The sequence below is a fragment of the Vanessa cardui genome, chromosome 2, assembly GCF_905220365.1.
Source record: "Vanessa cardui chromosome 2, ilVanCard2.1, whole genome shotgun sequence".
Taxonomy (NCBI): Eukaryota; Metazoa; Arthropoda; class Insecta; order Lepidoptera; family Nymphalidae; genus Vanessa; species Vanessa cardui.
Window position 1 is genome coordinate 3284281 of NC_061124.1, and position 18674 is coordinate 3302954.

Genomic DNA, 18674 nt, shown 5'->3' on the forward strand with positions numbered 1-18674 from the left:
AAAAGAAATAATGATACAAAAGTTAACACTTTTTTATAAAATGTAAATAAAAACAATATTTATACTATTTGGGGACATCTAACGCCATCTATATTTTTCTTCGAATAACGTTAAGAACATTCGCTATTCGTCCCTAGATGGCGCTACGTGCGTTAAATTGTTAAGTTAAACCTTTTATAAATACCTGCTGTGCCGCGAACATGTATGACCGAGTCGGCATCTGAGTCAGATAGCCAGGTGGCTGCAGAAGAGCGTTCAGAACGTAAGTCATCGCTTGTTTCCTCGACTATTGTTTCGAGGTACAAAGCGTGAGTGCTGCCATTGTCACCTGTACACAAAACATTTATTGGTATTTTCTATTCCATAACAGATGGCGCTAGCATACTAATCTAGTCGAATAAAAATTTTAGTATGGTCACAACCATATCTAAACAATAGCAGCAAACAATTATCCTCTGATTATAATTAATTCAAATATTTGCATAAAATCGCAGTAAAATAATATAATCAAAACAATAATAATTCTTATGCTAGTAAACTTTCTCTCTACTTCTGATTGAATTATGTAATGTTGATATTTTATTCGTGCTAGTAACAAATTATTGTCTCCTTGTATCTATTTAGGAAAGGCGACTTTATTTCTATGTATAGAAGATTCACAATACTTTAGCATTGATTGCGTTTCCGTCAAATGAGTTCAATAACATCGACTTGATTAAAGCAGATACGTATTATTATTTTGTTCACAAAATTGACATTGCGAAGACCGTGAAATGCTGATACTTACGCCGGTATCATGACTTATTCATTTCTTTATAAGAGAGCGAAAACTTGGAACATATTTTATCAATACTGTAGAAAATATTATTAAAAATGAAATGTAACGCTATTGACATAATTGTCATAATTTAGTTATTTATAACGTCATTGCAACGATCATTGCGTCTGAAATATCATTTTGAATTTTTGAAATGTCAAATTAATAAATAGGCATAAACATTATATTTTTGAAGTATCGCTACACAGATTTAATTTCATTTTTTTCTCCCGTAGCGTTGCCCACGTGTGGGTTCGTGATACCCTTTGGAATACCCTATATGTTTATAGTGTATACTATTAGAATGAAAACTATTAAACAAAATATAATCGATTACATATTATGAGGTCACACGTCAGGCAGCCGCTGACATAAAAAAAACGGATTGAACGATCAAATCCAATCATGATTACAGTTCACATAAAACAATAGTGGGGCAGATATATGAATTCCCAGTCGGTCTGACCTCGCTGATGAGGTCAGACGTGTACCAGACCATCGGAGTTATAACGGTGACTGGTCACTTACGTCCGTGTGACATCTCGATAAATACACATGGAATTATATATATGCCTTACTTTATAGTATTTCAGCCAATGATATTCTAATAAACAGATATGTTATATCCATACTAAACAACAGAAAAAAGTGTGCCGCGCCGGGGACCGTTTATTTTAGTTTAGTTTTACATTTCGTTAAAAGTAAAAAGGATAGCTTGATAAAAATAAGTAAAAGGGATAACTAGATGTTTTAATTACGCGAAACGTATTACTACGTAATTATGATGTATTATAACGTATTACTACGTAAAACGACTAAAGGCAAACGTCCCAATTAGGACGTTTTCTAGTCTTCACTTTTTGCGCGTTAATAACATATCTGTTTACTACAACATCATTGAGTTCAGCCGTCCTTATACGCAAATAATGTTTATGAAACTACCTAAAATTATACAAAGCTCGGACTTTAAAATAATAAATAACGTAAACAAAAGAACATAAATAAGGCAAAGCTTATTTCACGACAAAATACAGTATTATAAGATTATGAAAATCGTGGAATTAGTAAATTATTTTATGCGGGATAAATTATTTAATTGCATATAATTATTTAGTATACGTATGTTAGTTAATAAGTAATTACTGAATTTCTTTTCGGTTTTTCTCGGACAATTACATGTTTGAAGTTGGTGATATCTTAACATTCAATTAAATGAGGTAACATGACGTTTCGATGTTCTTATGAGCTTAATTCAATAAAGAATATATTGTAATATATAGAACGGGTTTTTCTTTAAACAGAAAAGTTATTCTAATCCAATTGCGATTCAACCATTCAACGATTATATGATGTGTTACTAGAGCAACCTTAGCTTTTAATACGGTGTTATGACATTTGATTCTATATCAAAATTTATATCACATTATTATTGCATATTATTAATATAGCAGGGATTTTTGAATTTACTTTATTATATACAATTATTATTGTAATTAATTGATCAATAATTAGTAAAACTGTAATTAATATTATTTTATATGGCATAGCATTTAATACTGGCATGTAACATTTTTCTTTCATTCTTATTTTAAATATTATTGAGCTGTCATTATAAAACAATTGGACGATAGCGTGGGGCATTCTAGCAAAAGATAGAGATATTGAAGCATCATTGTAAATCGATATTATTTATAAATTACACATGTGATAATTAAAATCTTTATTCATTATAGAAACGTTATACTGTTTACACAAATATTCTACCGAATCGGAAAGAAACACCTCAGTGAGAAAAACCGAAATAAATAACAGCGGTAATCTTACCGTACCTTATACCTTGCTCTGTATACTTGCACCTTACATAACTATTATATTGATAAAGTAATATAAAAAAGCGTAAAAATATAAAAATATTCACCATTATGATATTATTAGTAAGACACGATAACATTTTTTTAATATAATATATAGAATAGTAATAATTAAAGCATCATTAAAAAGAAATAAGATACTATTAATATTCAAAATGTTATACATAAAATACTAGCAACCCGCCCCTGCTTCGCACGGATGCAGTAACTGATACCAAAATATACTGCAGAAAGTGTTTATTTACAGCACATTAAAAACTTTATAATGATGATACATATTTGTATCCACCTTTTTTTCTTATTTATTATTTATATACATATCATACCATTTCAAATAAAATGAGTTAATATATTACAGATATATTTATTGGTTATCGGATAATGGCATTGTTACTTTAATAATGAATGTGACACCATTGTTAACTGATGAAATATTGGAAACAAATCTGTCAATTTACATTATTAGGGGGCAATTTCAGATTATATAAGTATAAATATGCTTTATTTCCATAATAAATTTCAATAAAATCGTTGACTTCTTTACAAACAGTCTTATAAGCCGTTGGTTGAATTTGTTTATAAAAAACAATATTAAATTATTCTTGAAATTTATTCCTGAATATTATTACTGCATTTTGAGTGTTTCTCAAAGAACATTAGTTTATAATTACTTGCAATTTGATCAGACTGCAATGGCGAGGAATTTTAATGGGAGTTCATCGACCCCGTGTGATGGTATTAGGCCGGTTCTACATTATCTATGGTTTGGGACGGTTATTAATTGAGAAGTTTAATCAAATACAAAAGCATCGTCAATATACTGTTCTTAATTAATCTTTATATTAATTTGACTGGATCCTCTACTCTTTTTAAGACTACATATTGGAAAAGTATATCGATATTTTTAAACAAGTTACAATTTGATTTGTTTTCTTTTCTGACGACTGTATTATTTATTCTAATTCATCAAAATGAAATATATGCTTTATTTTAGAACTAAAATCTTTATTTAAAAAAAAATAACACTCGTTAATTGGATTGTAAAAATATACCACCGGTTCTAAATTCAGCGACATTTTATTTATTATCTAAAATTGAGCAAGTATGGGTATAATTTCAATGACAAAATCTATTTTATTATTTGAAATAGCCTGGAGGTGATCATTTCATTTCCAATTGTACAATTTACGAAAATATAATTAGTTTTTTAATGTCATTAACATTAAGTATTATACTGTGGATATTACTAACATACACAAAGCGAGCCGTATCATATCGATAAAAATCTAAATCATAATATTTTTATAAATTTAAATACAATTTTCTTTATCTGATATGTGATATATACACGTATAATGCGGGATACATTTGACTAGCTGACTATTCTGAAATTCGCGTTGATCAAACGAACTATTCTTCTTATAAGGCTATAAATATACAGTCTTCTATATATATTACTAGTTGTCGCCAGCGGTTTCGCTCGCATTTTAAGTGTTGATAGACATGTGTTAGGCAAAAAGCCTATGTCCTATCTTGAAGTTCAAGTTTGTTTCATAGCGAACTTAGTCAAATTCGGTTCGTTGATTTGTCAGTTACAGAGAGACAGACAGAGTTATTTTCACATGAATAATAAATATTATATATTTTTTTTTTAATAAATATGTGACAACATGTATGTGACATTACTCTGATCCCAATGTAAGTAGCTATAGCACTTATGTTATGGAAATCAGAAGTAACGACGGTGCCACAAACACCCAGACCCAAGACCCATAGAAAACTAATGGTAATCAACATCGACTCGGCCGATAATCGAACCCGGGACCTCAGAGTGGCGTACCCATGAAAACTGGTGTACACACCACTCGAGCATGGAGGTCGTCATATTAATAATAGATTTGTCGTGGAATTCTCGACATATTTCGGGAATTCTTCGGTTTTCTTCGTCATATAACGGATGCATATACATCACGAAACCGGAATACTTCATAATAAATTCCTGAATGGAAAATATGCAATAGAAACAAAACGATCGCGGTCCCTTCGTAACACGCTGAAGTAATTAGCTATCACGAACAATTTAAAAACAACATTCCAAACTTGAATCAATTTGTAAGACGCGATGATAATTACTGCGTTGCATACTATGATCGATATATAACACTTTTTATATGTTAGTAACATAAAATAGATTTAGAACAAAGATTATATGTGCATGTAAGTCTAATTCAATAATTGTATATTAAAGGTATTTTGATAATTTTAATTAAAGTAATTACCGTAAGTATCAAAAAGTAACATATGAACTTTTTAACTTTCAAGCTTGCTTCGTACCAAATTTAATCAAAGTATATGAGTTACTTTAGAATTTATCATATAAGTAAGTAGTAGTATATAGTAGAACTGCACATAGGGCTCTGGAACCAGTATGTAAATGTCGTAGTAAGATGTATATAATATGTATAACGTATATCTTCTATTGGGATCAAGATTGTATAATCTATTAAACATACTATATAAACATAATATGGAAAACATCCCCTGGGAGGAGATCCTCCCAGGGGATGTTTTCCATATTGATCAGTACTTCAGTAGCAAACAAATGTGTCTAAAAAATAATATTATACATGTAGCTATAAATCTACAATGAAATACATCTTTTTAATTTATCAGGGTTATATTTATATATTTTGTTCCATATTACTATTATATGATTATTATTTCATAGTCAATATTTCAATTAATATAAATAAATTTTGAATATAAAAAAAATCTATCGAAAATAAAATCAGAAACGTGTAGCGTGTGAGAACACAGTAATGATTGTACGGATTATTTCTGGTACGTGCAGTAAACACATATTTACAAATTAAATATAAACATTGTATGTTAGTTCAAGTTTAGATATTCGTAATTTTACAGTATTATTCCATTTCGTATAACGGGCAATTGTTATAGGAAATCTAATACATAGGTAGATCTCAAGATCTACATTACGTTGGAATGTGTACTGTCATAAAACGGATGAAAAGAGCAAACGCAGACGCAGCATCGACGTCTATACGTGCTTTCTGGGGTATCAGCTATCTCGTAAAAAAACAAAACATAGTTATAAGCTACGCGGCAGTTAAAAAGAAGGTTTATATCGAAGTAGATAAAAGACAACATTTGTAACTTTCCTCGAAAAAAAAAAAGATTTTTTTATGTATGTTTTATGTCAAAATTTGTATATAGACCATAATTGTAACCATGTGAAGTCAGAACGAGTAGCTAGTTCTAATTTAAAAATAGTTAACATTGTTTAATCAAATCAAAATAGTCTTTTTTGTACACCAGTAAACGCAGTTTATTCATGTTTGAGAAATATTCACAAGGCCTTATCGCTAAAAAACCGATTTCTTCCATATCTTAATAGGAATATACTTAACGCATGCGAAACCTTATTAATATACATATCCTGAGTAATTATTTTTACTATATTATACAATGTGAATAAATATTCTAATATACTGAATCGACTTATTTATGTGAATTTCCATAAAAATGTTAAAAATTACTCATTAATTTCACAGCTATTTCTATAATCGTTTACCGAAAATAGACAGTTTTATTTAAATATCTAATGACTTTTTATCGAGAAGACTTCCTGCTATAAACACATGTCACGAACACTCTTTAACAGCGCGGTTTGATTGAAATTTTAAACACGTGATAAAAGTATCGTCAAAACAACACATAAACAGTTCACCAAGTTAAAACGGTACCACTATCGTTTAGTTTCACGCTACAGAAACAGTTAACAAATTCGTTAAAATACAATACATTCGCGTGATAGGTGAAGTTAAAACCGTATAGTTAATTGTTACGGAATAATGAAACTAATAAAAATAATGAGTTTTATATATTTTTTTTATTAACTGGGATCTAACGCCCTAACTGAACTGATCATCATTACATTATACACTAGCGACCTGCCCCGGATTCTCACGGATGCAATAGTGATACTAAATATACTACAAAATTTGTTTATTTACGACATCATATTAGAGACTTCTAAAATAATCAGTGTTCCTTAACTATATTGTCCATGTATCATATACAAAACATTCCTCTCGAATCACTCTATCTATTTAAAAAAAAACCGCTTCAAAATCCGTTGCGTAATTTTAAATATCTAAGAATACATAGGAACAGAGTGCGGTATACTGCTTTGTTTTATACTATGTAATGATACACCTTTTTGTACATATAGGAAGTAACGAAGAGAAAAGAAGTGGAGAGAAGTCGTAGGCATGAACTAGTAATAACATACAGCGTTAATAAACTAAATTAAAACTGTTTAGCGTGAAATGTATACCTGCATTTTTTACGCTCTGAAAATATTGATTGTAGTTTCGTATAAAAAATATTAATCATATAAATAAGCGATAAGCTAAAGATATAATATAACAATTTAATGTCACTCATTCGTTTCGGACTAATTACATACAAAAATTAAAATACTACTATCTCTTTCTAACGTGAAGACATAATGAGGAAAGCAAATCTTTTACTTAATTAAGTTTAGAGATTGCATAAATCAGAATTCAGGTTCAACGCACTACTATTTTTATGATTTAATGTGTTTTGCTTTAATTTTAATCGTCGAATAACGTCAGTACTTAACACCCAATAATTTTGTTGTAATGCATCGTAAAACATAAATTAACGATTGCAACATTACACGTTTAGTTAACAACAATTCAAGACATCAAATGTGATTTGATCGTTTCGATAAACCAAAATCTAGATCGTCGAGATGTTTCGTAATAAGAGAATGTCACATTTTGCACGTTTAAGAAAGTAGACTGGTAGATGCGAAAACCGTTCTAATTCACTCGCGAACGTAAAACCTAAGTATCATATTCCATTCCAAATTCGAATTCTAGTTTTTTTTTTATTCATAACGCATTGGCTACACTTTTTATGTCAATGTAAAACCAGTTATTAGAACGCTGAAAGAGGTTTTATAATAATCTCATAACATACATTAGCTGTCATTAGCAGCGTTATGTAAGAATATTTATATACTACTAATACAATAGTGATAGGACGTTGTTTGTTATAATCTGTAGTCAAAGAATAATATGTTACTTAAAGATTTAAATCGAATCATTGTTATTTTGTCCTAATGAAATATTTACAATAGGTATTTTAGGTGTAAGAAATTCGTTCATTCGTGTTGACAAGGTCAAAGGTAACACTTAATATGCACCCCAAAAAACATAACCTGTATAATTTTATACCCAATAAAATCTCTTCGAATCAAAATAGAAAATACAGAGCGAGTTTGGGTAGCTGAGTATTCATTGTGTAAATAAAAATTGTTTATTTCTTTAAAAAATAATTACCATTTTAAAATTAACGTAATAAGGAATAACTGGATTATGTAACATAGAAAGCACGTAGATTTGAAAGTAAGCTGTAATTTAAAAATATACTTAAATTACAGAAAATTCCGAACAGTATGAAGTCTGTAATTTGTTAAGAAGTACACCGCAATAGCCGAGGGTTAATAGTGCGGTTAATATCGTAATGAAACTAAACTATTATAACGGACGTTTAACGTCTTATGTAGTTGTTGGGTTATTTAACTGTGCTCATTAAAAAATATGAATATATTTACAAATTAACTTAAAATACTACATTGATAACACTTTGTTTACAAGACTGTTTTCCAATTAAAAAGAAGCCTATCTCCTTTCTCAGACTCTTAACTACTTATTTGTGTACCAAATTTTATTCAGTCCAGTATTGCCGTGAAATCGGAATTGACACTTAGTTACTTTCGCATTTATTATATTAGTAAGGATTAGGTACTATTAAACGTTTTCAAAAAAAGAATATTATCGGTTTTTTGTTTTTGTGTGTTCGATTTTTTGAGGCAACTATTCGAATTCTTTATACTGGCTATCAATATAAGAACTTCCAGCATTGTACAAAGCATATATGTCATAAATAATTTGTAATATATTTAATAGGTGATCTCTATATTATATCCCCTTTTATTATGTTATAATATACATTGTTGTCAATGATAAATAATTAATCAGAATTCGAAAATGGAATAATTATCCTTTTGAAACTGTCTAGAATATTTGTTATAGGAATTGATTGAAGGTAATAATGTACCTACATTGCCTTTTATTGTTTTAGCTATATTATATATGTACATTCTTATTTAAGTTGATGACTTTTTCTATATGTTTGAATAAGTTTTCCGCAACGATATCACAGATAAATAATCATAATACGAAAAAGGAATTGGTATCCTTTTTAATCTGTGCAGAATCATAATTTATTAAAGGAATTGATTGCCATTAATTGTTGCTATTTTTTTGGTATTATGCAATGATATTCTAATAAACAGATATGTTATATCCATACTAAACATCAGAAAAAGGTGTGCCGCCGGGGACCGTTTATTTTACATTTAGTTACAAGTAAAAAGGATAGTTTAATAAAAACAATAAGATAAATTATTACTACGTAATTATGAAGTATTATAACGTATTACTACGTAAAACGAATAAAGGCTAACGTCACAATTAGGACGTTTTATAGTCTTCACTTTTTGCGCGTTAATAACATATCTGTTTACTAGAACATCATTGGTATTATGATTATATATTAAGGTTTGATTTATATGTCACGATAAAAGTAGGGTAAAAATAATTCGTTTTAGACTGCACGGCATAATTATTTAAAAAAATAGCAAGTTGATACGAACATAACTTGATAAGTTTCAGAATATTGAAGTGCAAAGTAATGACTTTCTCGATGACTTCGCAATCTATCGACAACTCATTCATGTAAGGCCAGTGTAGTACATGTATCGATATAAAGGTGAAAATTAACAATTTAAAGTCTATTAAAAAATAATGGTACAATCGTATAGCTTGTGATTTTTGGTTGCAAGTTGAATGAAATCATCTCATCAATACAATGGCTGATACAATCGCGAAAGTATCGTGGTAATTCGAAATATTATGTATGTCAGATGTTCGAAGCGTGTCTTATGGTGATTGAGCAAAAAAATATCAAAGTCGTAACACACAGTTTCCTCCACAACTCAAGTGGGAATTTAACGGAGAAATACTGTTAACATTCTAGCTAGCATTCCACGCAGTCATGATTTTGTACAAGAATCCATACTATACTAATATTATAAATGCGAAAGTATGTCTCTCTGTTTGTCTGTCTGCTTTCACGCCAAAACTACTGAACAGTTTTAAATGAAATATGGTAGCCAAATAGTCTAGAGCATGAGAAGGGACATAGGCTACTTTTTAATTGGATAAAAGTGTTGTTAACAAAGAGGTCTTACATCAATGTCATATATTAAATCAATTCGTGAATATGTTTATATTTTCTACGCGAGCAAATCCGAGGTTAACAGCTATACATTTATAAATAAGAGTTTAAAAAATACGAGTTGATAATAGCTTTAACATTTTTTTAATTTTGAGTTTTCATATACGTTAGCTAGTTACGATTCTTTGGAAATCCATAATATCTTCAGGTATCAAAATTAAAATTTAAATGGAGCCTAAAATATAATTTGCAATTGATAAATTGTTCCAGACTTAGTGTAGGTATAAAGCCTCAAGCTTATATAAAACTAGCGACACAACGCGGCTTCACACGTATATGCATACGTGTGAAGTCTATAGTAAACAGCTTATAGAATTTATTTCTCTACTATATTATGCATTTATTATACATATAAACCCTCCCTTTGAATCAACATATCTACTAAAATAAAAAGGAATCAAAATCCGTTGCGTCTTTTTAAAGATCTAAGTATATACAGGGACAAACAGAAAGCGAAATGACTTTGATATATATATTTGTTATATAGTAGTTAAGCAAAATTATATTTTTGTATCTATACATAATATATACGTCTAGGTATATTATTACGCTTCTAGTCTTGACGTGATACCATTCACCACTTTTACAGTAATAATAGTAACGGTGCGTAAATAGTTTTTTATATAACGAGGCGTTTTCTCTTCTGAGTGTTTGTTTATTTTTTTGTATTTTATTAATTTCACTGTTCTAGTCGGGGTAGAGTTAACTGCTCTACCCCGTAGGAGAAAGACGACTACCAAGCCATATAGTTGGGTAGTCGGAGTAAGAAAAGTTTCGTCACCTTAAGATCTATTTCCGTGTGCTCAGTATGAGCGATAATCTGCTTTACCGATCGAAAATGACATATTGCGTCGCAATGATTTGATGTTTTGATACAAAAGGTACTCAGAGTTTAAGACTCGATAAAGGAATTAATTTGAAAACTGACGAAGGTTTTCTTACTCTGACTGTACATTATAATGTAGAGTTTAACCTATTACAATTAACACTATTTTTTGGACTTATAGATACTAGAATTACCGCGTTAAAAACAACTTCATAATATTAGTATCTTTATATACAAAACGAAGACACTTCCTGCCGTCTGTAACCTTAGAGGTTTTAAACTATGTAATGAATTTTTATGCGGTTTTCAACAATAAAAAGGGTCATTCAGGAAGGTTTATATGTAAAGTAAATTGTTACTATAGTGGAGAAAGATTCCCCATTTTACTATTCAGAATACAACAAGAATCTAATTTTTATGTATATTTTATAATTTTAAAGTTGTATAAAGACTTATTGTAGCTATTTGAAGACAGGAACTATGAACAACATAGTATTCAACAAACAAGTTTGTTTCATTCAATCGTTCACTCTAAAATGTCCCGCAGTTTTTTTTTAAGAATTTTCTATTTATATATTTTTTTTTAATATAAATGTTGCATATAGACCCTTATTGTAACTGTGTGATGACAAGAACTATGAGTAGCACGAATTAGTCTCATTCAGTCGTTCATTCCAAAAAATTCCGTTGTTGAACTTGTTAATGCTTGGAGTTTATTCAGTGACATTTGGTAGCTAATCTGGGGCACTGGGATTCATTCGTGCAGTATGACATTTGTGTATAAATTAAAACGTGCGTTACAAGCGACGGATTTGACCGGCCGGCCCGCTATACGGTCACGGTCTGCGAGCTTACGGTCTGCGGTGCTGTAGCCCGGTAACGCTCTCACTGCGACGGTGAGAGGTTGGCTTTGAAATCATCACTACATATTATAAAGCAAAAACCCCCCGCCTCTGTCTGTCTGTATGTTCCTTTAATGTTGTCTTAAATTTTCGCGATTATTACACATTGAAATACAGACAGTCTACCCGTGTTACAAACGCTGTAAAGTGCTCGAAACGTCGGGATGTCAAAAATAATTAATATACGCGATTCAAATCCGTTATAACTAGTTTTATTTAAATGTATGTTCCTTTAACTCCAAAACTACTGAACGGATTTACATGCGGTTTTCACTAATAGACAGAGGATTTTATAAGGAAGGTTTAAAATTATTTAATAAGCTTTTTGTGTAAATAAGTTGAAATAGAATGACAATTTTGAAACCCTATTACATAGTATAAAACAAAGTCACTTAACGCTGTCTGTCCATATGTAAGTATGCTTAGATCTTTAAAATTAAGCAACGGATTTTGATGCTGTCTCTTTTAATAATGGATAGAGTGATTCGAGAGGAAGATTTTTGCATGTAATACATGGACAATATAGTAAAGAAACACTGATAATTTAGACAATTTCTACCATATTTAGTAAGAGCATTGCACCCGCGCGAAGCCGGTTCGGGTCGCTAGTTAACAATGGTAAAAAAAATGTAACAAAAGTTAGATATATAACAAAAAAATAACATATTAATAAATTTACTTAGTTGTAGGTTTGTGCAAGTAGCAACAAGCAGTAATGTGTTCCTATTTGACGGGTGAGTGAGCCAGTGTAACTAATGGCACAAGTGGCATAGCATCTTAGTTTCTAAGGTTGCTGGCGCATTAGCGCTATAAGGATTGGTTAATGTTTCTTACAGCATCAACATCAAGGGGCTGTGTGAAGGTGGGGGAAGGCCTTAGTCCAGCAGTGAATCTTTACATACTGCTATCAACGGTCGTATAAACAAATGTCACTTTAAATTTAATCCACCTGTCCGTGTTTCAACTACAAATAAAGATATTTCGGTAAATGACCTGATGAATAGATTCAACGATTCTTAAAGGGTTTCCCATAGCAAGAGCAAGACAAATAGGGATGTGTTAGATATACATTATACATCCATCCCGCAGTTAAGTGCACTTGAGCGCACTTGACTGCACTTCCTCACACTGCGGTCGCTTGACATTTAACACTTCGGACACTGTGTTGACACACACTATGGAAAGCAAAGTCTACGTATACATATAATACTATTATCACACATTCGGAAGCATATTGATCAAATTATACTTCACTGGAATAGTCTTGCACATTTTAGTCATAACTTTGCATTCGATGGGATCGGAATGTAGATTATAGCAAGATTAATCGGCCCAAAAATTAATACTCAATATATTTTTTTAATTTAATAAGTAGTCGCATGACCTAACAATGCTAATGCCATAACAAATTTTAACGATTCCTTACATCGCAATGCGCCATCAACTTTGGGAACAAAGTAGTTATGAAAATTGTCTCTGGAGTTCCACAGCCTCTTCACACATCAAACCATAACACAACTGTATAAATTATGATCAAGGTGGTACCTATCTATCCAGACTGGCAGGTGCCAGTCTGGATAATCTGGATCATCTTATCTGGATAATCTTATCGAAATCACTTTGTGGTAGGTACCACAAAGTGATTTCGATAAGGACTATAATTATATTAAATAAGATGTTATGTCTATAAATATATTTTTAATATGATTGCTTATTGATGTTTAAGAATGAGGTTGTAAAATAATACGCAAGTCAAGACAATTAAAAAATAAGAATATTCATACACACATATGCACACATTAAGCCCATGTCAGATTATGTGTAAAGATACACTGATGACTAATGCCCAGCCAATCTAAACAGTACTTTTCTCTATGAAGAGAAATTATACTGATTATAAAATGGGCCTCGCGGAATGCATCAATGGTAACTTACCAATATCGGAAGTATGTATCAAGGCTACATACAAAATGTCAAGGCTCAATCAGGCCTGAGTACCAAACCAAACTATAGATTTTCACCAACTTGCGCTAAATGATGCTCACATCTTATTAATCTTATGGACACGTGTACAGTAATAAAATTACCGAAGGTCGACTGTTTTATTTAAAATTCCCCCTAAATTCTCAATAAATTAAGCGTTAGCCTAACACTTTGATATTCACATTCACATGACTCTATAGCTATACTGTTTTCTAGTTACAAATCGTATTATATGTATGTATGCTTAAAGAAGTTACATGTGGCGTTCTGTACATGTGACTATGTGTTGCGATTTTTAAATAGACGTAAGTAGAACACTAAAACCTTACGTATTTTATTATATACTACATACTTATTAGATACATATATACTTCGTAGTCCCTATACTGGTTAGGGACACTATTAAGGAGCTGTGTAAAGTACTGTATCCAAGATATAGGAATGTATGACGTACAATATAATAATTCATATAAGTATTTATATAACAAATCGATCACGGGGAGTTTCGAATAAATTGCGATTACCTTGAATCAATCGACCAATTCGCCGACAATTGCTTTGCGTCAAATGCCAATTAAAACATGCTTCGAACTGGTTCAAACCAGACATCCGTTTTAGTTAGGTATTTAAATCAAAATGTTCGAAAAAATCACGCTATTACAACGTGTACGAATTCTACTCTAGAAATTCATATAGTATAAGCAATATCGACAAGAATATCTATATAAGTAATTTTCTCAGAATTCCCACTTTTTATAAGAGTAAAACAATTGCTTACTATTGTATAAAAACTATACAATTGTATATCTGTTAACCGGACGTGAAAGATCCCGCAGTATGTAGCTTGGTAACAGTTCATTAAACATTGTTGCCATAACGAACTATCTTATTATTAAACCAATTAATTTTTATTAAAAGATTACTCGAATCTTTATGAACAACTATGGAGAGCTATAGTATTATATATTTGCGTTGCAATAATGTTTTGAAGGTTTGACTTTCAACTATTGATTTAAGATTTTCATGATTATTTTGTATTGTACACTAGATTACACAGACGATAAAAAAGCTTGGATGTAATACATGTTGGCTTCCAGACAGGATATATTACAAACATATATTGTATCTACTATGTTAGAGTAGCTACTGAGTTTCTTTTCGGTTCTTCTCGGTAGAATCTATTTTCAGAACCGGTGGTAGCTTCACTTAATATAGTTGTTAAATGACCATTCAAAAGTGCTCGTAAAAGCCTACTTGAATAAAGTATATATTTGTTTTATTGATTTTAGCAGTTCCTTTTACTCAAATTAACAGATATGTATTTTGGATGTACAAACTATGTAGTTTTATAATGTCCATTATGATGACCCCGCCATTTATTATTAAAAAAATGTGCTGAAATGCCCTTGTCACGCTCTTGAATATCATTTTTAATAAATTCAATAAAGTAGAGTAGCGGTGCTAACCGGACTTGAAAAAAAGGATTTCATCATAAAAATGATATTTTTTGAGTAAATTTTTAAGCAGCACATCATAGCACATACTGGGCACTTGAGCACATTTTTGTCATCATAATGGCCATAGTTTTATATGTATGTCGGTTTTAAGTAAATAAGCAATTCCTGACATCCCAATGTACAAATTTGATAATCGAACATATCCAATGAGGTTGGCGAATGTTGGCGATGACGGTTGCAGCTGCGTTCAGGAATCCGTTGAGAAATCGCGCGGTTTGAATTATTTATTAAACGTCAACGTTCGCGCCTTGCCCGGTTGACCGGAAAATCGTAGTCTACATAATATTATTATCTATTGTGTAGTTTGAAACCTAGGTATTAACGGATGATCAAAATTTCCGCGCGTTCCGACTGCCTTTTGTTTTATAATTAAAGGAATTGTAACTGCTATAAAATAAGAATTATTTTGTTATCTTTTGTCTTTGTGCAGAGTATGAACGAATAAAAATTTGTTACCAACTATAAAAAAATAAGTCTTTTTACATTTAACAAATATTTTATGTTTTAATTATCATATTTATTATGAAATTATGTAATTTAAAGTGAAACGCTCTGAGAAACGTGACTGGATAATCGTCATTCGAAACTTGATACAGAAATTATTTTAATTTTTTTTGTAAGCAAATGTCACGAACAAACATTTGTCTGTGCCATTTCAAAACTGACAGAGCAGTCATATTATTAAAAAAATAAAAAATCGTTGAAATTTTGGTGATAGTTCTATATTCGAATTTGATGTAGTTATGAAATCGATCTTTATAAAATGCTGAGCGAATAATATTAAATATCTACAATGTCTAAAGTAGTAAATAAAATCGAGTAAAAAGATGTTAAATCATAATACGGGTATTATATGTACTTAATTATAATTAGGTAGGTATTTAATTAAAATACAAACGTCTGTCTATGTCAATGGACTTAAATATTGTTATAATCTATGCATCGTTGATAAACATATATTTCTATGTCTACGACCTAAAAGGATACGAAACCGGTTAATGTGAAGCAATAACAAATCCATGATAAATACTGGTATGCGAGGAATGCAGACCTGTAGCTCAGTTCAGATAGAACTGATAGTAAACAATGCGGCTACCTTCCAAAGAACCTTTGTTTTTTTTTTAAAGCTATACAATTGAGGCTTACGTTCGTCCGTTACCGGTCTATTGCAACAGATAAAAAATTAGGTCTGATCAGATTTTTAATTGTAATAAGATCAATAAATGAGTTTCATTTATGTAATTAAATATGAAATTAATTAGCAACAATAATTAACAAGACGTACATAATTATTAGCTTACCTAATCGGTTCCGCCGATTCGACATTGAAGCAAGATCCAATCACACCCACACACATCACTAAATTTTACACGAAATAAATTTTACCGCCATCGGTATTTTAAAAATGGAACCATTTTTATTTTTTTTAAACGTGTACAAAACGAGCGTGCTAAGTCATATCGCGCGTTCAACTCACTAAAGTCATAGTAGTAAACCTATAGTTATATTATGAATCATTTGAATCTATTATTATGCGTGGCAAGTGACCGCATGTCAAGACCAAGGATGGTTTGTTTGTGTGCGTGATCATATGTCGACGCGTTTTGTTCATATAACTTAGTGTGGCTTAAGCTTTGATTCTAATTAAGCTATTCTTGTAAACGAATTTGAACCTTATGTTTAGGCAGTGACGGTTCATTTTTAATTGAAAGAATAACAACGTAAGGTCTTAAACTAAACGTATACAGTTGGACCGTCTTTTGAATATTTACGATAGACAAATATTATATAAGCATAGTGATCAATTGTCTATTTGTACAATTGATTATATATATTTATCGGAGATAAGTATGTGTCGAGTGTTAATAGTCAAATTTAACGCTGAACAAAATTTTTGGAAAATATTTAAACGATCAATTAGAATACTTTATTGTCATAAGAGTTTAAGTCATTACTCTTTTTTTAACTATTTACAAGCTTTTATATTTATTATAGAAATAATTGCACCGTCATCGTCTACAGAGAAATGTTAGCCAAGGTCACGGGTTCAAAAGAGGTTGCTACTGTATTTTTCAAGTTCTCAAGCCTATTATACAATATTTTATCACGCGGTAATTAAAATAAAATCATTTCTGCTATGGAAAAGAAAAAATGAAATGAGGTTTACTAGTTTAAATTTAAACCTCATAATCCAACAATAATATGTTGTCGCTTGAGTTTTTCTTCTTTTCAATGTTAAACCAAATCAAATTCCTTTTTTGAATTTGAAAGCATTCCAATTTACTTCTTAATAGTAGAAAAATGTTGACCTTTTGTTTACAATTTTGTAACAGAAATGGCCACAATCATGCACGGGCTTTTACTCATTATACATTATGTACATAAATATAAAACACAAATAAGTATTTATTGTATACAATATCATTGGATATATAAATTAAATATTCATACAGGTGTGCATTCATCCGCATTTATATAAGAACATTACGTTAAGTGAGGAAACTATAGGAATACCATATCTGATCAGTGTATATAAATATTGTTTCTGCCTCGTTGGTTGAGTGGTTAGTTATTGGATCGCAGAATCTCGAGGCCCTGAGTTCAAATCTTACGTGCTTACGTTTAACATATTTAAGAATATTTGGATTTTCTACAATTATCAATTCAACCGACTTCAAAAAGGAGGAGGTTATCAATTCGCCTGTATTTTTTTTTTGACACCGGCTCCAAATATGACAATAACTATAACTACGTTATAAAATCGTAAATCGACTTTTAAGTAGTCTAATATTTTTCATTTTATTTTACTTACGAGGACTCTAAAAAATATGTTTAATACGCAATTATTTTTATTACTTTTTAGTATTTGTTTTAAAATAGTTTTTTGTTTGAAGTCGGTTTTTCTTTTTGTTAAAATTTCTATTTATTAAATAATCTAATATCCGTAACTGAAAGTATCCGAAACAATCGGAAACTCCGAGTTAACTTTGTATCCGTAACCGTATAAACTGGTAAAATGTTATAAATACATCCGTAAATATATCCGTAATAACATATTCATATCATCCCTGTCTAACTATATCCTCTGACGGCAGAACGTACGCCTTTTCCTACTTAGTAGTGTTCCAGCGAAAGCGGTTTAGTTACTACCTTATACGCTTCTTGGTGTGGATTTCATTTTAAATGGTCACACTCACTCGATATATATTGTAACTCTAGTATTTCATTTGAAAGTGTTTTGGGTTATGTAATTCCATAAGAGCCTAAGTGGCACAGTGGTAAGAATATATTACTAAACATTTAGGACATTATTTTTTCTGACAATCCTTCTATCCAGTGAGTTTA

At 30.6% G+C, this 18674-nt stretch overlaps 1 protein-coding gene across 4 annotated transcripts in view; it reads right to left on the reverse strand.

Annotated features, from left to right (window-relative positions):
- The window catches only part of LOC124542461 (protein PRRC2C), a 93243-nt gene that overhangs the window by 47568 nt on the left and 27001 nt on the right, over positions 1-18674 (reverse strand). For 3 of the 4 annotated variants that reach the window (XM_047120412.1, XM_047120417.1, XM_047120409.1), the window contains exon 2: positions 185-328. In XM_047120412.1, the coding sequence (XP_046976368.1) occupies positions 185-328 (144 nt within the window). Of the gene's footprint in view, positions 1-184; positions 329-16630; positions 16790-18674 lie in introns of those variants that run through there. The other variant, XM_047120414.1, reaches the window with a different exon arrangement.